The 22741-nt window shown below is 35.8% G+C and overlaps 4 protein-coding genes across 6 annotated transcripts; 3 read left to right on the top strand and 1 right to left on the bottom strand.

Moving 5' to 3' along the window:
* The first annotated feature begins 344 nt into the window (after positions 1-344).
* LOC113768339 (probable serine/threonine-protein kinase At1g54610) lies at positions 345-6663 on the top strand. Its single transcript, XM_027312656.1, has 7 exons — positions 345-1042; positions 1664-1948; positions 3026-3343; positions 4140-4367; positions 5401-5501; positions 5573-5696; positions 6107-6663. The coding sequence occupies exons 1-7, from the start codon at positions 707-709 to the stop codon at positions 6458-6460; spliced, it is 1746 nt and encodes a 581-aa protein (XP_027168457.1). The 5' UTR covers positions 345-706; the 3' UTR covers positions 6461-6663.
* A 2438-nt stretch (positions 6664-9101) lies between these two features.
* On the bottom strand, positions 9102-15437 carry LOC113768340 (pyruvate dehydrogenase E1 component subunit beta-1, mitochondrial). Of its 2 annotated transcripts, none has more exons than XM_027312658.1 (15): positions 15327-15437; positions 15073-15161; positions 14922-14975; positions 14715-14795; positions 14555-14581; positions 14373-14435; positions 14188-14274; positions 13183-13308; positions 12208-12341; positions 12031-12103; positions 11894-11959; positions 10394-10432; positions 10167-10291; positions 9950-10064; positions 9102-9516 (listed from the first exon to the last, which is right to left on the bottom strand). In XM_027312658.1, exons 2-15 carry the CDS (start codon positions 15121-15123, stop codon positions 9448-9450), a joined length of 1110 nt encoding a protein of 369 aa, XP_027168459.1. In that variant the 5' UTR covers positions 15124-15161; positions 15327-15437; the 3' UTR covers positions 9102-9447. The 2 variants fall into 2 exon arrangements, with proteins under 2 accessions (XP_027168459.1, XP_027168458.1); XM_027312657.1 differs by having other exon boundaries at positions 15267-15437.
* Positions 15438-17712: 2275 nt separating this feature from the next.
* On the top strand, positions 17713-18881 carry LOC113769527 (formyltetrahydrofolate deformylase 2, mitochondrial-like). Its single transcript, XM_027313992.1, has 3 exons — positions 17713-17878; positions 18004-18116; positions 18822-18881. Exons 1-3 carry the CDS (start codon positions 17738-17740, stop codon positions 18826-18828), a joined length of 261 nt encoding a protein of 86 aa, XP_027169793.1. The 5' UTR covers positions 17713-17737; the 3' UTR covers positions 18829-18881.
* A 1341-nt stretch (positions 18882-20222) lies between these two features.
* LOC113768731 lies at positions 20223-21272 on the top strand. 2 transcript variants are annotated; one of them, XR_003468130.1, is made up of 3 exons: positions 20223-20303; positions 20392-20565; positions 20921-21272. XR_003468130.1 is itself a non-coding variant. In XM_027313192.1 (2 exons), exons 1-2 carry the CDS (start codon positions 20464-20466, stop codon positions 21125-21127), a joined length of 309 nt encoding a protein of 102 aa, XP_027168993.1. In that variant the 5' UTR covers positions 20229-20463; the 3' UTR covers positions 21128-21272. The 2 variants fall into 2 exon arrangements, 1 of the variants encoding a protein (XP_027168993.1); XM_027313192.1 differs by having other exon boundaries at positions 20229-20565.
* The last annotated feature ends 1469 nt before the right edge of the window (positions 21273-22741 follow it).

Raw genomic sequence — 22741 nt, forward strand, 5'->3', positions numbered from 1 at the left:
AACACATAGATTTCAATTCCCATGCCCATGAGTAATTGAGTATGTTATTCCCTTGTCATTTTCATCTAAAGGTTATTAATTTACCTTTCAACTAAGCTACCAAATATTAATTGGGGGGTGGTAATATTTGTAAGACAAGTCAAAATTGGAGAAAAGATTTACTCAATCAGTCCTACTCGCAATTTTGACTTTTGCACACGCACTCAACACTAATGCCATCATTATCCTTGAGCCTCTCACACCTCACAAGTCGTAACGTGACCTCAGCAAAATAGTGGCATTATCGTCGATAAACCCGAAAATCATGACCCTTTCTTTAGTACTTTCCAGCCGCAGACAAAAAAATCCCGTTCAATTCATAGATGCCCCCAACTGCTAAACTGCAACTTCCTCCTTTTCACTCTCCTAGAAAGTTAACCTTTTTCACACACACTCAAATACACCCGCATTAACACACTCTGAGAAATAAATACTCAAATGGGTTTTGCAGGAATTCGATGAAAGGAGCTGAAAGCCAGCTCTCAAGTGTTGATTTTTAATGCAGAGAAAAAAGAAAAAAGAAAAAAAGGGAAAACAAAAACAAAAACCCATCAGTTGTTTTCAGTTGAGCTGTTTTTCCTGCATGTTCTAGATAAGTGGTATTCCGATTACTGGTTTGGAGGCAAACCCATATGGCAAAGCTAAGATAAGGTGCAAAACAAGCGATATGGGGTGTGTTCTTGGGACGAGGGCTGCCGGAGAAACTGGGACAGCTACTCGCCGGAGAGGAGGAAATGGACGCCGGAGAAGAATTGGTCAACGGAGACCGGGTACTGAGGTGGTTGGAGTTCAAAAACAGGGCGAAGGAAAGGAGAGGACTGCAGAATTTCCGGCGCGGGAGCCTGACCGAAGGAAGCAAACGGCGGCGATACTGGAGTATTCTCTGAGGAATATCACTGCTACTAATCAGCAAGGATGGCCGACTTGGCTAGTTGCTGTCGCCGGAGATGCTATTAAGGATTGGACACCTCGCCGTGCCAATACTTTCGAGAAACTCGATAAGGTGATTGAAAAAAAAAATGGCTTTATTATCCGCTAATATACCGACGGATTTTTTTTTTTTTTTTTGCATTGGAGGATTAAGGTACAACTGTTAAGGAATGACGTACAACAGTGGACTGCTGTACTTTCGTTCACACTATTAATTCTGTTATTGTGTGTTTTATTTTTCCAAACATTGATATTTTTATAAGAAATTGAAGAAATGTTGTTGCTTTTATTTCTATTTCTAAATGACGGAAATATATTCTTGAGAATTAAACTTTAAAGTGAATCCTGAGAGATTGTTAGGGGGAAAAAAAAGCAAAAAGATTTCCCTCTATTGGGAACACAATTAGAACTAATATATATATATATATTTATTTATATTTATTTATTTATTTATTTTAAATGACCAGTAAAAGGTCAGTATTTGGGAAATAACCTAAAGAGTGTCATGTATTACTCAAGTTACAAGTTCCAATGCATAATGTACAACTCCTTGGTGCAGTATTTGATTTGGTCAATGACAATTTTTTTCTTGGGATGCTGGAAAAGGCGCATGATTTTATCACTTGCTTGTGTTATGCTTAATGAATTTCATTTTTGCTCTTATATCAATAATTTTTTTATTTGGGATGTGTAGATTGGGCAAGGTACTTACAGCAATGTATACAAAGCAAAGGACTTGATAACAGGGAAGATAGTGGCATTAAAGAAGGTCAGGTTTGATAACTTGGAGCCGGAGAGTTTGAAGTTCATGGCAAGAGAAATTCTTGTGTTGAGTAAGTTGGATCATCCCAATGTCATAAAGCTTGAAGGGCTGGTCACTTCAAGAATGTCATCTAGTCTTTACTTAGTTTTTGAGTACATGGAGCATGATCTTGCTGGGCTTTCGGCGGGCCAAGAGATCAAGTTCACTGAGCCCCAGGTAATATTCAACAGAAGATTTGTTTTCCTGGTTAAATGATTTTTACGATAATTACAGCTGTCAAAGTGTTGTAGATTAGTGCTGTTATTTTGAAACTTCTAAGATTTTAATAATAGTTTGATTCGCATTTTGGTAGTTTTTATTCCCTTGACTACCCTTTCTTACTTTGCAAGTGGCCAGAGCTGTGATTTTGCACTTCTATTTAAGGACTGTGGCCAAGATATTCTGATAATGCATCTGTCTTTTAGTTTTGATTCTTCTGCTTTCTGAGGTTGCAATGGGACATTAACTAAACTGTCGGGTCCATGCCTGCTACTCCTTTGGGTATCCAATGCTGTGGCTTTTTACGGTTGTGATGATTGGGTCTATTGATGTTCTCTAATGGTGAAGAATTCACAGTTTTGGGTCCATGAAGTTAAAAAGCTCAATTGGGTGTCTGCTTACTCAGACCATTTTAATCACTCTTAGGGGGAAAATTTTGACTGTTAAGTTATAGGTATGGTATCTGTACTAACATATTTCCAGCCAATAATGCCTGTCAACATTGTCTTAGGATATGAGATTCTTATCTGAACTTAAGTTGCAGTTTTAATACGTTTTTACATGCTTAGTTCCTATGGGTTTTATTTTATTTTATTTCAATTTATCTTATGTTTTTGGCATGTCATAGTGTAAAGTACCTGCTGCTTTGGATAACTTCAGCACTTGATTTGGTTAAACGTTTGTTTACTTTGCCTTTTTTTTTTTTTAATAATCTTGTATACCAAAAAATTAATTCAAATATGTAGGATTTATTCACTGCATGCAAATATTGGTATGCTTGTAAATTTGTGCAAACAAAATAACTCTCTTCTGCAAATCATGTTACAATAATGGTTCGGGTCTACTCAATCCAACAGGGCTTTTTCCTCAACGCTAGAATTATTCTTTTATGGAAATTGTTAGTTTAAGTGTGTCAGATTCTCCTTGCACGAATTCTAATCCTTTGGCCCTTTTAGATTATCTGTATGCCACAGATTTTTCTTCTCTTCATGTTGAACATGAGAAATTAATCTTCCAATGCACTTCTTATTGCAGGTGAAGTGCTATATGCATCAGCTGCTTTCTGGCCTTGAACATTGCCACAATAATGGTGTGCTACACCGAGATATCAAATGCTCCAATTTACTCATTGACAATGAAGGAAATTTAAAAATTGCTGATTTTGGCTTAGCTTCTTTTTATGATCCTGAACAGAAGCAACCCATGACTAGTCGTGTTGTGACCCTCTGGTACCGGCCACCAGAACTTCTCCTTGGGGCCACTTCTTATGGTATCGGAGTTGATCTGTGGAGTGCTGGCTGCATTTTAGCTGAATTACTTGCTGGGAAGCCAATAATGCCAGGAAGAACAGAGGTATCTTTTTTCTTCTCAGTAATGTCCTTTTGCTTCGTTGATGAAGCCATTCCATTGCCTCTAATGCTTCTGGTGGGGTTAGTTTGATTGATCGCAAGTCACTTGATAGCATTCTTAGTCCAGCATCCTCTTTGCTTATTTTTCCTTTACACATTGTATTTACAGCAGATAGGGGGAACTTTTGCAGCTATTCATCACTGAATAATATTAAGGGGGATTACAACAATAACTGAGATTCTTGCTCATTTATGTGAAGCTTTATATACTTGTATTCTTCCTCAATTCAAGACAAGCCCTGATTGTTTTTTGTTTTCAAGGGGTTTGGCCTGGAGGATTATTACTTTTTCCTTTCTTGGCAACTGTGAATAGAAATCTTTCTCTTTGAGAAGCTAGTCTTCTAGTATTATTTTGTATCAGTGTTCTAACACCTGATGACTGATTTAAAAGATGTTATGCTTAGTCTATGAATCCTTGTGCATGGATATCTCATCTTTTGTTTATGCAGTCAATGAGCTAAATGTGGCATTTTTGTTCATGTTAGGGATTAAGCTGAAAGTATATTAATACAGCATACTTTTATGTGTTATATCAACATCAAATCTAGTATTTTTCCCAGAATCTGTTTCATATTTGTCAGAGGAAGAAAATTGGACGGGAGAGAAAATTATTCAGTTACTGTTGATTTCACTTCTAATCAATTCATTGTTGAGCATAATACGGTTATCTGCTTTGTGCTTTTAAGCCTTTTTTGTACCGGATGCAAGGCCATTTGATAATTTAGACTTTTTGCTGTTAGGTTGAGCAACTCCACAAGATATTCAAGTTGTGTGGTTCTCCGTCGGAGGAGTATTGGAAGAAATCCAGGTTGCCAAATGCTACTCTTTTTAAACCACAGCAACCTTATAAGCGCTGCATATCAGAAACCTTCAAGGATTTTCCACCCTCTTCTCTCCCCTTGATTGAAACTCTTCTTGCTATCGACCCCAAAGATCGAGGCACTGCTACAGCTGCTTTAAATAGTAATGTAAGTATTGCATAACTGTGCAAATTTCACAAAAAGCAGAAATATCTAGTTACAGAGGTTGCTCGTCTAACTGCTTCATATTTGTGTCTCAAAGTTATATTTGTATTCAGCTATTAGTCTAGTCAGCTATGTATGACTTATGTTTGGGGCTGGCTATTACTCTAGTCAATGATAGGCAAGCAGTGCGTTAGGTAAATTAATCATGAAGGGTCCAAGGGGAATGAACTATATGTTGAATGTTCTCCAAATGTTGGTGGTCTTTGAAGGCATAGTTACTTGGCCATCATCCTACTGCATTAACTTTAGCATCCTTTGTTCTCTTTCTTGGTCTGCAATTTTGATTCTTGGACTGTTATTGCCCTTTGAGTTATCTGGTCTTAGACAGCAAACAGAATTGACAGAACATTGTTGCTTTTATGAAGTTATCCAGTCCAATGATGAGCCTCATTGGCCACCTTTTGAGTATATTGCTGGGATAGTGACCTTCTTTCCTCTCTAAAACACAAACCTGACAAATGCTAGATGCAAACTGCTTCATCGGTGGAAAACTTCTCTTTAACAATATCTAAAGCTGATCTTTACTGTCTGCTGTACTCCTTTTCTTCAGTATCATCAAATTCTGAATGGAGGTGTTTAAGGGAAATGGACCGTATCTTTTCCTTGATCTTCTAGAAACCTGAAGATGAATGAAGGGAAATACTTCTAATAGGTTTTGGCAGTGACTTATCACTCAGTACAATCAAATATATGCATATTACTTCAGGGTATCTTGTTTCATCTTTTGAACTTCATTTTTACATGTGCACATGCAAGAAAATTGTGAGTGTATAATTTCTGTTTCTGATTGACTTTCTTATTACCTGTTCCTCTTTATTTTTTCTTTTAGCATTTTGGCTTTTGTATCACTTTTTTTGTGGCCATTTCTATCCTGGGGAGTTTATATGTTAGTTCAATGTTAGTTGGCATCTGACATTCACGGCAATATGGATACATTCAGACAGCTTTTTACGCTTTTTTTTCCTTTTTTTTTCAGTTCTTTACTACTGAACCTTTTGCCTGCAACCCATTAAGCTTGCCAAAGTATCCTCCGAGCAAGGAAATTGACCTCAAATTGAGAGATGAAGAAGCCAGGAGGTACTTTTGCATCCTATCATCAGAAATTTTCCTACTGCTCTATGTATATACTAACTTGAAGGTGTTTTTAGGCAAAGAGGTTTAAGTGGGAAACCACATGCTGTAGATGGTGCGAGAAGAGTGAGAGCTCGTGACCGGATTAGTCGAGCTGTTCCAGCTCCAGAAGCTAATGCAGAGAATCAAGCAAATTTAGATGTAAGGAAAACAATATCTACTTCCTTTAAAACTGAATATTAGCCTGCTAAAGTTGATTCTGCTCTCTAGTAGTCTAGCTCATAGAATGGAAATTGCCATTTTCTAATGTCTTGTCAAGTCAGTCCTCATCTGGTTCTGCACCACTGGCTTTGAAGTAACAGGCACAGTCACCTCTAAATCTTAGGTTCCCCTTCATTTGTGGTTTCTTGAGTTTTCCATATGATCCCGCTTGCCTAGCTACCAGTGATTTTGCCAAAAAGAATTGAGTAGGAAATTATCTTGAGTCTTTTTTTGTTTCTTTTTTCATCCTAACATAAAATTTTCAGACAAGGTGTTTGCTTCTAGGTTTAATGAGTTTATCCATCAATTACCCGTTTTTTCTACCCAGCATTTATATTACTTATCTGCAGAGGTGGAGAATGATGACAGAAGCAAATGCTAAGAGCAAAAGCGAAAAATTTCCACCTCCTCATCAGGATGCGGCAGTAGGATACCCTCTCGATAACTCCAATAATGGCCCTTTATCGTTTAATGTGGCTGACAATTCTTTTAATTCATCAATTTTTGATCCAAAGTCATCTCGATCTCTTAAGAATACTGCAGCAACTGGTGGACCGTCCAGGAGGAGAATTAAGAAAGAAGAACCTCAGATGGTGCCTTCTCGAGGAATTTTTAATGCCTTCCTTCCATCTACAGTTAGGTTATCAATGGATCTAAGGCTCAAGAAGGAATCAGCTTCAGAGATTTTTGGTCGCCAAAAGTAGAGTATGCATAAGAAATAAAAAGGTTTTGTGGATCAAAGTGTTTTTCCTGGCATTTAATTTTATTTTTTTTTCGCTCTTCATTTTTTTTATCCATTTTTTGAGCCTTGCAATATTGGAGGCGCTTTTGTAAATTCTCAAAAGGAACATCTAAGAAATTATGAGTAAAATTTTCTATTGAATTCCCCTCGTTTTTGTACAGTTAATAGTGCTTCTTGTAAAGTTTCAGAGCTTGGGCCTTCATTTACTTGTAGTTACTTCCTATGTAATGATTCCCCAAATTCAGATACACACATCTTTCTTTGGCTTGGGAAAGTTCGTGTGGGGATAAAAACTTGTATCTTGCTGTCTTTTCATCATCTTGATCCTCATTTTAATTTTTAGCTGTAGTACAGTTGAGTGTTTGATTTATGTTAATTCAGAAGTCAAGAAACGCCCTCGAGCTAGCGGCTTGAATCTTTGCTCTCTTCCCTAATTTGTGAGTTTTCTTCAAGAGATGGGACGACGGAAGAAGATGCTAAAAGGCAGGATATATGCTGTGATGTCTCTTGATCTCAAGAGGGCTGAGGCGGATATAGTAACAAATAACAGGGATTGATACAAGACCTGGAGAAACATTTTGGCAACAGGTTGCCAAGCCCTTGACATGGACTCCGATTGTAACATTCAAGATAGAGTGCTCATGTGACATGTATTTTTATTCTCATTGCTGTAATCATATGCAGCAGGTATACCTGGATGCTTGTAACAAGGATGCCAAATACTGATCTTTATCCTATGAATTGAGATCAGTAGAATCGCATTAGTCGCATACTTTTATGGGAGCCTTCCCTTGAGTTTGTTTAGATTATCTCTTGTAAAGTTTGTAATTTGAATTAGCAATTGATTGAATCCGCAGCTTCGATTGAAAACAATACGTGCACGAAATCAGATTTGGGGATGTTCTTTAGAGGCAAAGGTGAATATGACAGCAAAGGTTGTACATGACGTTACTGCGAGAATTTTTTTCTTTTTCTGATGTAACATATCGCACGAATCTGATTCTTTATCTGAACAACTCATCTTCTGTAGTTTTTTGATAAGATTACAAGAATCCACAATAGTAGGATTAATATAAATAAATCAGAAACTCAAACTAACTCGCACAAACGTGGTTCAAAGTTGCGGTTGCGATCGCGATCGTGGTCTAAACCGTTCCACATCGATTTCGACATGTCGGCGAGACGTAAATTTTGAAACATTTAATATTCTAAAAATTGTGAATAATATAAAAAAATAATAAGCAAAAATAATAAAAAATTAGCAAAAATAATAAAAATTTAAGTTGACTCGAAATGATTTAGGACAATTCAACCGTTCTTATCCGTCTCAGAGATGTCTCGGCCGAGTTCTCAGTGATCCATCATCTTGGAGTTATCTCGTTCCGATATCGTATCCAAGAGCTCCGTTCCAATGACGGCTGAGTCTTTGAACCATGCTCACAAATGAAAGAAATTACAATTCAACACAGCTACAAACTAATCACATAAAGTAGGAGAGGAGTCTAACATTAGCGAGACTTGAACCAAAAGTACAGGTCTTGGGACCTCAATCTTAACTATTAGACTAGAGTTTTATTAACTTCTTTTGTAGATTTAAAGACTATAAGTCATTTTCAACAACCAGTCATGGTAGTAGAAAAATGAGTAAATGTGTTGGTTGCAACTGTGATGAAGAAGGTAGCTGAAAGAAAACACAGCTGAGGGTGGCAGTTGCTTCCAAAATTACTTTTCGAGCTAATAATGCGGTTGGAATCTCGACTGTCGTCCACAACTTTGGGAATATTTCAGTCTTGATGCTTAATACTAATGGCTGCAGGTAAGGAGACTGAGAGAACCTCCTAACCCCACCACCTACAACGTGACAATTATGCATGTGGCAATACATTTGAGGTTCTTTATTCTTTGCTCGAGAATAAAGACCAATAGACAACATTGCTTGGACAAGGCTCAGAAGCCTCTCCTCTCTATAAATTTGTAGTCAAGTCCTCTCAGTTCGCTTCACTATATCTTTCTTATGTAGACTTGGCCAATTAACCTGCAATTAGAGAATTGAGGATGAAACCTCAACAATTCTCTGGTGATCATCATCAACATCATGACTCTTTGATGAATCGTCGTGACTCAAAGAGAACAGTCACCATACAAGAGAAGCTAAGGTTAGTTTATGAGAAAGCTCTGGGGAAAATGGCTGCAAGTCAAACTTCGATGGGAGATGGTGGCCGAAATAACATAATCCAGGAACATGAAAGACGAAACCAGCGCTCCTTTATCGAAGATCCCATCAGGACTATGATCTTCTTGGGCTCCTGGAGCCATACTTGAATCTGCTCCTCATGGCCAGTCAATTCAACATCGTGCAGGGCTTGCTATTCTCACACAAAAATGCATGATGACAAGATTTATGTCATCTCACCTACCATGTACTTTAGGCAGCAACACAGGGATTCAAAGTATAGAAGAGAAATGTAAATATTTCATCTGTATGTCAGTTAGCTATATCAATCCTTTATGTACATGGTTTTCTAACCAATATCAATAAGAGTGACAATAACCAATGATCAAGAAGTAGGTATATATATTAAATAAACCAATGATGCAACGACTGCAAAAATGTAAATGAGTTGGCTTTCCATAGAAATAACACCATACAATGTACAGAAGAACACTTGAGAAATGACTTGCTCCCCTCAATGTTTCGCAAAACAAGATACTCTCCTCCAGCAGTGAATGCAGGAAAGTCAAAAAAATACTAGACCTATGATGCCATGCACATTTATTGTAATGTTTCCGAGTATGACCAGATTAGTTTAGTTAATCCAGTTGCATCAGGAAGATGAGAGTTCCAGACTCCAAACAGCTGGATCAAGATTTGGTTCAAAAGACTCATTGTTCAATCGATGAAAAAAAACCATGAAAAACAATCGCAAGAAAGCTTTGTAATCCAGCAGCTTAGGCATTTACAGCCACTGGAACTGATCTATAGCAGGTCCTCTTTGCTGCACGTACAATATCCTCAACCTGTTTGGAGGGAACCCCCAAGTAAAAGCACGCAGATAGATAATGACGAATTTCAGAAAGTAGACTTACTAAAAGACAATGTAGAGACATAGCTTAAAAAAAATAAAAGTATGCCAAGCAGAAGTCAGTACCACTTGAAACACCCTGTTCATTGTGGAGTTGAATATTACATATACAACGCACAACACAAAAAACAAGGTGATTATTTTGTCATCCTTTTAGTTTCTTTTTGATGTTAAGACTTCTCACTTTCATCTTTAATGTCTGATTCTTTTACACAAGCATATATTCAATCCATTCTGTATGTGGAAGTGTGAATGACGTCTACAACTGTTTCTTCCCTTTAAAGCATGCATAACCCATAGTAACCTCTGAAGTTTTAGCTAAAAAATGTGAAGCTGCAAAAGGAGAAAGAAGTTCAGAAAGAACAAACCTGTGGGACAGCCATTCTCTCAAGATTGGCTGCGTAAGGCATGGGAACATCAGCCCCTGTAATTCTTTCAACAGGTGCATCAAGATACTCAAAGCTCTCCTCAACAATAGATGCACTGATGAAATGGACAATGAGATAATTAAACACATATCAAGAAAAGAGAAGTAGATGCACAATAGAAAGGTTTGGAAGAAAGATAACAAAAAAGAAAATCAACCAGATCTCAGCCCCAACACCATGTTGTGGAAACCCTTCTTCAACAGTCACAAGCCTGTTCGTTTTCCTAACAGAAGTATTGATTGTGGCTCTATCAAGTGGCCGGATTGAGCGCAAATTTATAACCTGCAATTTGAAAGAACAAAACTTTTAACACAACAAAGTACATTTTCGTCTTGTTACCACACTGCTTATTAGAATATGGAAGAACTTGCAATTTTAATGTACCTCAGCACTGACTCCCTCCTTTGCCAGAATCTCAGCAGCCTACAGATCATTACCTTAGGATTTCAGTAGGTGGATATACAATTGAAATTAAAAAGTCATCATTTTACAGAAAGTATGGGCAAATCGTACAATATCTGAAAAAACAAAGGGTCTGTTTAAATTGGAAGCTTTTCCCAAAACACATCTAAAAACACTTCAAATACCATCTCATAAACACCTACCAAAAACACTCATAACAAAAAAAAAAAAAAAAACTGCCACCTCTTATTCTTCTCCACCCACCACCACCATCTCTCCTCTCCTCTCCTCTTCCCTCCTTCCCCACCACCACCCCACCCTCCTCTCTCTAGCACCAATGCCAAAGCCTCAACCAGCAACACCTCCACCACCTGCACCACTACCTACTCTTCCCCCCTCCTCCTCTCTCCTTCCTCCTCCTTTTCCCCTTCCTTCCCCTCCCTGCCCGTGGCCAGATTTGGTTGCGATGACCAGATTTGGTCGTGACCAGTCTAAGAGGAAGAGGGAGGAGAAAGGAGGGGAGTGGAGGTGGTGGTGGGGTAGTGCTGCAGCCTGCTGATGGTGGCTAGGGGAGGGGGGATGGAGAGGGGGTGGGAGGTGGTTTTGAGGTAGGGAGGAAAATTTTGAAAATACCCCAATAAAATTTTAAATTTTAGAAACACCCCCAATATACATCTACAGTGAGTTTTTAATATACAAAGCTACATTAAAGTTTTCACAAAACACCCGTAAAAACACCTAATCCATACAGACCATCAAAGAGATCTCGTTTCTTCTTCAACTTTTCTGTCATGAAAGTTTAATAATCACACCCAAAAAAAAAAAAATCAAAATTTGGTACAGACCATGAAATACTAATACTAAAGAATATCACCACAAAAAATGGTGAATGAACAGCTTGACAAAACCTCAAGAGAAACTGCCCACCATGTGGCACATATGGTCATCTTAATCTTAATTATCTTGTCAACTATCTGCAGACTGACAATTGACTAATGAAAAGTTGATTTTAACCCTCAAACCACTAACAATAGGGAAAAAAAATAAAAATATACCAGAAGGGCATGGACACTGAACTACTGTTGAGCATCTTTTATGCTAATTCCCTCAGGAATGTGTTGTATACAGTATATATAGATCAAATTTCTGTAATTATATGTGTACTTGCAGTAGTTGAAAGTTCTTGAGTGCTTCCTTTATAAGGTCATTTTACTTATCAAAAGAATATAAATATACCTACTCTCAATATACAACTTAATTGATGCCATAACAAAAATTTACCCATCTGAATCAAGACTACTTCCTAAACTGAGTTTTATACAGATGTCAACAACACTACTCCATTAGGTTTCTTTAGACAAAGGCCCAAGGTTCATCAAAATTGAATCATCTCTACACGAAAGCTACTACTTGGCTTTAACTTGTAGAATGAGGTCAATCACTCAGACAGACAAAATGTTGACATTGAAGAGAATAACAAACCTTAAGAGCATAGCCAACCATTTTCGAGAAAGCAACAATAGTCACGTCCTTTCCTTCACGCTCTATCTGCCAATCACAGCACAGTGAAATGATTGCATTGCTGGAAACAAGGAACACAAAACTACTAGAAGAAATACCTTAGCTTTTCCAATTGGAAGACAGAAGCTGGAATCAAGGGCCTCTGCCGAAATAGGGAAAGACTCACCATACCTGTGACACGCAAGTGATTGCACACAATATGAATGTTGCCATGTAAAGTGCAGCAATTTTCACTAACAAAATCACCATACTCAAAACTCTCAGATATTACTTACAGCAATTCATTTTCAAGGAAAACAACAGGATCCGGGTCTCTTATGGCAGCTTTTAACAGGCCACGAGCATCCTCTGAGTTGTATGGCACAAGTACCTTCAACCCCGGACATGAAGCATACCATGCTGCATAGCACTGCAAAAAGGTATAAACTTGAGCTGTACAAACAAGTGCTGTTTCTGCATCATGTGATGTGAACATTCCCAGTAAATTTACCGCCTCAACTAATCAGTCAACAGACTGGAATACATTGTTGATAGGCATCTATCAAGCACTAGGTCCAGAAACTTCATGGCACAATGTCTAGATTTTCTAAAATCTTTATGCTCTCCCTTGGAGCATAAGAACGATTTCTTCCTATAATTCCAGATCGAAAGATATTTATAAAATGACTTAGGAACTAAAACAGGACTCACTAGAACAGGGTTTAGGATCCATCTATTTCAATTTTCAGGAATTCACATTATTGACAAAAAATGTCATTTTAAAAAGGAGAATTCTTGAGCTTAAATGCTCCATATATCTGGAAAGGAGCATTACTCTCTATCCACTTTTAAAATTTAGCTATATTAATCATGAATTCAAAAACATCAAGGCTAACTAGATTACTTCCTCAATTTTCATAGTAAGCATCAGGATAGTTTGACCCATCCTTACTTACAAAACCCTTTATTCACTAAGGTCTACTCAGATCAAAAAGTTTCTACGTTTAGCTGCTTTCACTTCTAGCATTCAACATCTCGTAAGTTTTTTTTAATCATCTTTATTCTGTTCCTTTAATATCTCACCAACATTATGACCAAAAAACAAAAAATAAATTAAATTCCACCAGTCTCAATAGCCACAAGAAACCTGTCAAGTGATGCATTTGCATTTCCCTTACTATTAGTAAAATTATCAACCTTAAACAACAAAGCTATGACTCTGAATCTCACAACACAGCCATGGAATGAGAATTTGACAATTGAAAACTTACCTGGGAATGCTGGGCACCAACTCCAGCAGCAGCTCCATTTGGACCCCTGAAAACAATAGGCACTGAAATCTGACCAGAAGACATATAGTTTGATTTTGCAGCAGAATTGATGATGTGGTCAATTGCCTGCAAACATTCCCAGCAGAAATCTCTTATTAGATAAGTTATACAGATCAAGCTACATATGCCTCATAAATCCTCCATCTTGCGTGCCCTCAATAGCACTTTCAAAAAATTCATAAGACCAATGAGTTTGTTAAAAGGAAATATAAGATTATTTTAAACCCTTTGCACACGCAAGACACAAAAACGCTAGGCTATTTACACTGCTGAAGGCTAGGGGCTTATTCCTTTACCATCCTTAAAGGACCAATATCATAAAAGGAAAATGATCCATCAACCAGAATGAAGCCTCCTTTATATGTTGAAGTAGAAGAGAACAAGAAAGTAATTTACCCCATGGCAGATAGACATCTAGTTCTAAACTACACTAGAGCATATATCCAAATCTATCACTTAAGTCAAGGATAACTAACTTGTTTTCCCCAGCAAAAGGGAAATACTGAGAACATCCCAAAAGATAGACAATGCCTTTTTAGCACAGCATTGAATCAATCTCTAGCTAAAAATGTAGTGCAGTTCCGCCCAGCCATAAATGATAGATCCATTATATTATACAGCAAATGGTATCAATAATGAAAAACTTAAGACCAGCATAATCTTCAAAAGACCATACTAATGAATCAACTAACCATCATAGCTGCTGCTATTCTAAAAGCTTGAACATCATGAATCACAAAACAAAAGATATTACACATTATGGAGATAGGAAGCCCAAACGTGTGTAAGTTGGCAATTATTTCACATAAGACTTGAAGGTAAACTACAACACTATTAAAAACGCGAAAAAATGATGACACAAACCAAGTTATCAGCACAAGGCCCAAATATGCCTTCAAAAGGACAAGAAATAGTATCAAAATGTACAAAGAAAAGAAGTTTGACCTGCATTGAAAAGTTAAAAGTCATGAACTCTACAACAGGCCTCAAACCATGGTAGGCTGCACCAACAGCCATTCCTGTAAAACCAGCCTAAAACAAATATCACACCATTAGACAATACCTTCTTCCCTCTCAGTCAACAGAAAAAAAGTTTTATGTCATTAAATGATTCAAGAACAAGAATCAACCTCAGTAATAGGAGTATCGATAACTCTCTTAGGACCATACTTGTCCAAAAGCCCCTTAGAAATCTAGACACCAAGAAACATTAAACCATTGATAATGTTAGACAAATGATCAAAAAGAAAACATAGCCAAATTTCGAAACCAATGTAATCACCAAGCCCGCATGTCAATGAGTTTCTCTAACCTTGTATGCACCTTGATATTCACCAACCTGATTTCACAAAAAAAAAAAAAAAAAAAAAACTAGTTAACAACCATGAACTTATTCACCACTAAAAAGCTAAACTAAACAATCTAGAATAGCTTTAAAAATAGATAATAAAGGCAAAATGGGACTATTATACCTCTTCACCCATTAACAAAACAGAAGGATCTGCAGACATTTCCTCATCTAGTGCAGAATTTAAAGCATCCCTTACTGTCATCTATAAAAGGCCAATAATTAATTTTGTACACGAAAGTCAAATATTGGAAACAATTTGTTATCCAAAAGTTAGTATAAAAATTGTACAAACAAAAGAAACAGATATCAACATTAAAAGCTTAATCACCTCTTTTCCTCCAGCAGAAGAGGAATAAGTCCTGGATGCAATTACACGAATTCCCTTCAAAAATTAAAGTTCCCAAATTAAAAAACAAGAAAAAAAAAGAGCCAATAATAATATTACCCCAAAAAAAAGGGATTTTTTAAGCATTTGGTACCCAAGCGGGAATTCCTCCAGGTGCGATTATTTTCCTTAAAATTGCCGACATATTCTCTTCTTCTTTTTATTCAACTCACAGAAATAATCCTAGGCAGAATCATAAATACAACATTAATCACAACTCCATCCAAAGCAATGCCAGAAAAACACGAACAAGGTGGAAAAATAAACAAAAGAAGAGATTTTTCAGACCTCGATCCCGATAGGAGGGTATAAATACGTTAAAACAGAAACAGGTTCGTCGTCTTTTACCTCAGCTGGAAGAACAAATCGTTAGTGAGAAAAGGAAGAAAAGCAATGGACTCCTGATTGGTGAATTACTGATGATGGGGAGGGATGGTGGAATCGGTGTTAGGTGGTGTTTGGAAGGCTTCAACATTTTTCGCCTACTAATATTTTATTTATTTATTATTATTATTATTTTGGGTAAAAAACAAAAAAGCCCCTCTTGATAAATCTAATATACGGAAAAACCTCCGTAATTTCAAAACGTATAACATGATACTTCATATTTTGAATAAAATTATAAATGTGACGAAATCTGTTAAACTTAATGGAACCTAAAAAAAAATTTTATACCTAATTTTTAACAAATATACCTATTCTATCCCTTAATCCTCAATTCTCTCTCTGTAGAAAATAAAACAAAATGATTTTATTGTGCTGTCTTTTGCTTAATTATATCAGGGCATTTTTGTCATTTCCTCCATTTCCGTTAAATTTAACGGATTCCGTCACCTTTACAATTTAATCAAAACACGAGCTGTCGTATTATACGTTTTAAAACCACGAAGTGCTTTTATGTATATTAGATTTATCATGAGAGATTTTTTTATTTTTTACCTTATTATTTTTTGTATGGGCACTCTCAAGTGATAATTTAAAAATAGTTGAAAACGTACCTCGTATAAGCCAAATGAATTTTTTTGTCCTTCATTTTTAAAATAGTAATTTTTCGTCCCGTAAAAAATCAAATTGGTAAGATTTAGTTCCAATCTAGGTTTTTGATTTTTTTTTATCTTGAATCAATCACGTAACCCACACATGATCTTTTTTTGATGTAAAAAGATTAAATCTCAATTGTAGTTAAACAAATTCATACTCAATTTTGCCCCTAAAAAAGTAGGATTTGACTTGAATCATAATCGCTTCTCTTCTAAAAAATGGGATCTAATCTAATTCATATTCATTTTTACCTCTAAAAAAAGTGGAATTTGACTCTTTGTACATAAAAACTTACTACGTATGGGTTACGTGATAATTTTAAAGTAAAAAATGGTCGAAAACTTAGATTAAGACAAATTTTTGTTAACATGAATTTGAAAGAGATATAAAATTAACATTTTAAAAGTGAATGACCACAAAAAATTATTTGACAAAATATAAGAAATGTTTTGAACATTTTCCCTTTAAAAATCTAAAGGGAATTTTGAATGCAATGTTTGAATGAGGCCCAAAGGGCCTGAGCCTAAATGTGACTTTTGTTATTTTCTTATGCACCGTTTGGATTGAGAAAAAGGGAAAATGAAAGGAGACGGCTCTAGTGCAAAAGAAAGCAAATGAAAGTAAATAAAAACGGATCCCATCCATTTTATTTGGATTAAATACGAAAGAAAAAGAAATGAAGCATTAAAAACATTGTTTGAATTAGATAAGGAAAAAAAATCGCCACTTATTGATTACGATTTTATCCATAGTTTGAAGAGTTTATTGCCAAAATAATTGCCCTTCAAAAACATATACCCAAAGTAATTTAATTTTAAAATTTATTACCATTATGATTCTTTTTTTACCATATAGGCTGCATATGTGCTACGATAGAAATAGAGGCACACTCCATTTCTTTTTTCATCTAATATCTTCCATGATTCTCTCTCACTCTGAACGTACCCACACTTCTTTTCCTTTCGTTATCTTTATCTTATCAAACGTAATTCTGAGAAGCCAATATTTATATTAACAATGTCTAAAACTTCAGTATCATACTTAATATTGTTTCGGTAGATGAAAATATTCTTCTAAAATCAATAATCTCAAGATAAACAAAGATTATTCTCGTCTTTTCTATTGTGAAGCTTATGGAACATTCCTATGACCTCCAAAAAATGGCCATGAATGATAAAGAAAAATGACGAGAAATTGGTTACTTTTGATTGGTGAAGCTTGAAGTGCAGAGTATTGGTTCAAATATTTCAACTCTACTTGCAATTGGATCACCTATCCGTCTTGGAAATTTTTTTTCCTTGGAAATTTTTTATCAACATATATAGAATAAGAGCGAGTGGGGGGTTTTGGTCCGAGGCTCTTTTTTTCGTCGCCCTTCTTCGTTTTCGTCGGCCCTCGTGAATCGCTCGTGATTTTTAAAGACGACATCGTTCCATCAGGTGATCGATGTCAAAATAAAAATAGATTTAAGGAGTTGGACATGCGTTTCTCCCCATCCAAAACCTAGGGTAAAGAATCAAGGCTACCCAGTTCTCTCCGCTGCTCCTTGTTTCGTACCTTCCTCCTTCCTCTCAAATTTCTCTCTCTTCTCCTCCTTTACTTTCTTATTCTGTGATTTCAATCTTTAGCCTTTCTCAGTCTTTCTCCTCTTTTCTTTCCTTTTTCCCTGTCGAATCGCCGGATTACTAAGAACTAAACTAATTGGGGCGGAGAAGGAAATGAGTTTCCTACGCAAATTGGTGTCCTCAAGTTTCCCTGCTCAAGTTTTGAGATTTTCGAAGAGGCCCTTCAAAATGGAGTCTCTTGATGAATCTACCTCTTCCTCCATCAGCCATGGTATCCATGTCTTCCATTGCCCAGTGAGTAACGGTATCATTAATGACATTGAAATGGTTTTTCATTTTTTAGTTGGATTAGGCCAAATGAGGTATAAAGATGGAATTTTTAATTCTTTGATTTTGTTTTTGGTGTGTGAAAATTGCAGGATGAGTTGGGAATAGTTGCAAAGCTATCAGAATGTATTGCTTCAATAGGTGGAAACATTCTCAATGCTGATGTTTTTGTGCCCGAGGACAAGAATGTGTTTTACTCTAGAAGGTCTATTGCACTCCCTTGCACTTTGTTTCTTGGTACATTTTTCTATGGCAAGTTAATAAGTTGGTTTTGTCCTTTCTTCTTATTCTTTTCTGGATTATCTGGCTTATGTTTGAGGTACTGTGAAGTGGATTTAGGCCAGATGTTGAGAGTTATGGTCCCTTTTGTGATTTATTCTTCAATGGCAGATATGGCTATTCTTCAATGGTAGATATCGTAATAATTGTTGTTGGTGTTCATCTAAATGATTTTGGGTTTACAATCATAAGGTCGATAGAGTGAGATTTCTTCCCAGCATCCTTCAAAGACTTGGTTGATTGGCATTTAGAATTCTAGAATATTTTTCTATTTCTTCATCTCATCTACCATTTTGATCTTCAGTTCAAATGTCTTTTGCTTTAATACAACAGAGTAGAGCATTGGAATCACTGCATTTGATGCTTCTAATGTTTTTTTTTGTTATCATACACTTGTGCTTTGACATACCAGAGTAGCATTATTCAATTACACATTGCAATGGCTGTATTTCAAAACTTCAGTTGATTTCTGCAGGTTCTTTCTACTTCTTAAAAAGTTATGGAAAGGCTGTTATTAATATTCATCATGGCTTATTGCCATCTTTCAAGGGTGGTCATCAAGCTAAACAGGTTTTTTTAAGCCTTTTTGAAATGCTTGTTTTAATCATTACTTTTTACTTCTTTTTGGTAGATTGTAACCTGGCATTCACAATTTGCAAACATTTGATGCTGGCGTCAAATTAATTGGTGCAACAAGTCACTTTGTTACTAAAGAACTTGACTTGGCTAGGTTCAAGACTTGACAAGGTTTATGGGTGCACAATTGCAGGTCTGTTGTCTCTATATATCTCACAGAGTCACAGGCTAACAAATAATTGCTATCATTATGCTCATTTTAATTCATTTCTGAAGCAGAGACTGGTTTCTTTTTTTTCCCGGTGATTATAATATCTAATAAGAGCATTTCCACACATGTCCTTCCAAGATTTTAGTTGAATTTCATTATTTTACTACTTTTCTAGATGTATAGGTATGCATTTCAGAGTGTTCTATTTTTCTTTTTTTTTAATTAAGTGTATATTGGATAGGTTGAAGATTACATCTGCAAGTTAGCACAGAGGGGAACAACGACATCTCAGAATGGTGTTTTGTATGACTCGAGGTGTGGCATAGTTTAAAATTGGTACTTGTTGGGAAAAAACCAGCATCATCTTCATTGTTGCATTTCTATTCTTGTTGTGAAAACTTTTATAATAACATAGGGATTTTTTTAGGCTAGCAGAACTTGCATATGAGATTCCTCTCTACCATCAAGAAAGCAAGAAGCTCTCTCCCAATTGGAAATAGTATGCCCTGTCATCCCCCGTTCTCCCTGTCATTTTTTTTTTGCAAGCGTGTTTTTTCTCTAAATATCTCTCTGGTTATTTGGTGGAGAAAATGCAACATAGGTTCTCAGTTTATAAGTACGTCTTGTTTTGCAACCTAAGCATATTATTAGGCTATAGTGTTCCCTGTCACTGTTTGGTAGACTATATTTATATATTTGTCAAAAAAAAAGATAATCTATTCTGTTTAAATTCCCATGAAGATTGGCCACCACAGGTAATCATTTTGAAATACTTGATGATGATCTCTTTCTCTCACGTCAAATAGCGATTTTTGGATATTCTATACTTCTACTTATTCCAGACATACAAATATTGAGATCTCAAGACAGCACTTAATTAGACTAATAAGTTGTAGTGAGTCAATTGTTTTTCTAATATCCTTGTTTTCGATTCGTCTGGTGATTCTTCCCCTGAATTTTCTTGTTGTTTCTGTTATTTATTTAGTTGCATGATACTCCCTTGAGTAGACTTTTGTGATGAGTTTCATGTTCTTGCCTGTGGTGCTCAATTACAATTCTTGATAAATTGTTATTTTTCTTTTTTCTTTGTTTTTATCTATTTTACTAATTAATTTGTAATTGACAAGCTAGCCTTGCTTTGCAGTTTCTATTGAATTATACAATTGTGCCTAAATTTCTTCCTTTTTTACTCAGTAAAAAGTTCTTATCTTTTCAAGTTGGCATATTGACTGGTAGCAGGCGAGTCATTAATCTCTCCTGGGGCTAAGCGAGGTTTGATTCCTCTTGCTGTAATACCTGTCAGAAAACACCTCAGGTGTGAATAAGGTTAGTGTTTGAGTTAAAAAGTCAAAAAAAATAAATATATTGATTTGAGACCAATATTCTATCTTTACACATTGCTTGTTGTGTATAGGTTCTGTAACTACTTTGCTGCGATGGCCTACTGCCCTAACTGGGTAAACTAATTCAAATCTTCTTAGTTGAGATGTTCTTCTTAGATTGTTTGATCTCAATTTGTAGCATCCTCAGGATGGAGATGCCTGTGATACAAGTACAGAAGTACAGGATATGGCTTCTAGCCAAGAATGTAAGTCTAAGATGTTATGCAACCTCAATTGGGGACAGTATGCTGCTTTACATTGTTATTGTCGTATTTATTAGCTTTAGGTCTTTAAGATTGCATAAATTGTACTTCCCTTCATTTGCTTTGTTATCTGCATTGTGTTGTTTTAGTTCACATATCTCTTTCACCTTTTGGCAGCGTGTGCTTCAGTGATGAGACTATTTTAATCATGATCTATTTGTACTTGGTTGCTAAATTTTAGTGTCTTGTTCTATTGCTAGATTCTGGCAATCAAACACGTTGGTAAAGATCATTAAGTTCATAGAAATCAAACAATTTTGGACATTGTTTACAAATCTCTTTCTTTTTTATGTTCCAGATTTTGGCTCCTCTTCCAATTGGATTTGCAGTTTTCTTTGTTCAATTGGCCAGCATCCCTGTTACGGGCACTGGCATCGACCCTGCAAGAAGTCTTGGTGTAGCCATCATCTTCAATAGAGACCTTGGATGGAATGATCATGTATCTAAGCCTATAATGATTGTGTCTTCATGTTCCCAGTATCTATTCATATTCTTAGCTAAATAACTATTTTATCTCTGGTTTTCAGTGGGTCTTCTAGGTTAGACCCTTCATTGGAGCTGCTCTCGCTGCAGTGTATCATTAGATAGTGATCAAGGCCATTCCTTATAAGAGCCAGGCTTAAAAGGGATCAAATTTTTTAGCCTTTTAGTGATCCTCATCTTTTGTCTATACATTTATTAAATGGACAAAGATATCATCTATTAATTTTTCTTCTTTTGTTGTTCCCTGCTTTCTCTGTTCTGTCAAATGTTTGTATAAATAATCAGTGTATGCTGTACTGAAGCTTGTTCCAATTTCCAACCTTTGAATGAAGGATTCTTCTTTTGTCAATTCAATTTATATTTTCATATTGTGGTATAATCATTTTGGCCAACAGGGTATTTTGTTATTTGGGCTCAGATATATTTGCTTCGAGCTGTATTGCTTGGGCTTGGCAAAAAAACTGTAGTACTGCAAAAGGCATTGAAGGGGCGTAATGCTTGTGTGTCATTGTCGCTACTAATGAAGTGAGGGGATAAAAATAGTTGATAAGGTGGATAGAATTCTGTGAGTGACAAATCATGATTTTTGCAATGGTGAAATACTCTCTCCATCCACTAGGCCATGACTTCCTTCACTGTACTTCATTATGTTCAACTTTGTGTATACATGGCATTTCCCATTTTCCATTTAAATTTCAATTTAATATCTACCACCATCTTCTACTTTGAAGAATTAATCTTCCTATGCACCTTATTTATACGATATTCATCAAATTTGCAACCATTCTATAATTACAATTATTCCAGTCTCTAATATAATGTATGCTTTGCATACTCCATTTTCATCTTCCAACGATTAGTGTAATTAAACTTATAATTTCAACTTTTTTTTTACATTCAATTGGGCATGCTAAGCACTATTACCAACGCATATTTGACATATTTGGCAGGGCATATTGTCTTTAGTTACTTACGCGCATCGCGCGTTTTATACCTCCTAGTAGTTATACTATGATTGAGTGTTTTTTCAAGTCATCGTACTCTACTTAGAGATAAAGAAGAAGAGACGTGTACTTATTTGTCTTCTTGGTTCTCATAAAGTATAACTTTTTGTTATTTTTTTTTGGTTTGTCACCTATTTGAATGATTGCCAACTTATTTGAAACTTATTTTTAGAACCTCATTAACTAATTCCATCTTGATTTTCTTTCATATTCTGAAATTATGGTTCCTGACTAGCTAGGAAATTGTGCAAATCATTAAGTAAGAGTGGCAGGGAAAAAAATATAAAGGTAAAACATCATGAACAATGCTGGAAAATATTCAATTGGAACTAGAGAAGAAAATTTCAGCTTGTTTACTTTTTGTAAAAGTTCTTTTCAAGGAGTAGGAAGGATAACATAACCAAATATCATAGCCTTGAAGTTTTTGTGACTTTTTCTTGTTATTGCTTACAATTTTCGTTGAAATTTTCGTTGAAACTTTCATATTTTTTAAAAATTATTATTAAATAATTATATGCAATAGGTTTGATTCATTTTAAAAAAAAATGTAGAGACCAATAATTGCAAGGTCAATAATGGTAGAAATTATTTTAAATAATTATAAGGAAATTATCAAAATTATGCTATCGTCT

This window comes from Coffea eugenioides, chromosome 4 (genome assembly GCF_003713205.1).
Source record: "Coffea eugenioides isolate CCC68of chromosome 4, Ceug_1.0, whole genome shotgun sequence".
Lineage (NCBI taxonomy): Eukaryota > Viridiplantae > Streptophyta > Magnoliopsida > Gentianales > Rubiaceae > Coffea > Coffea eugenioides.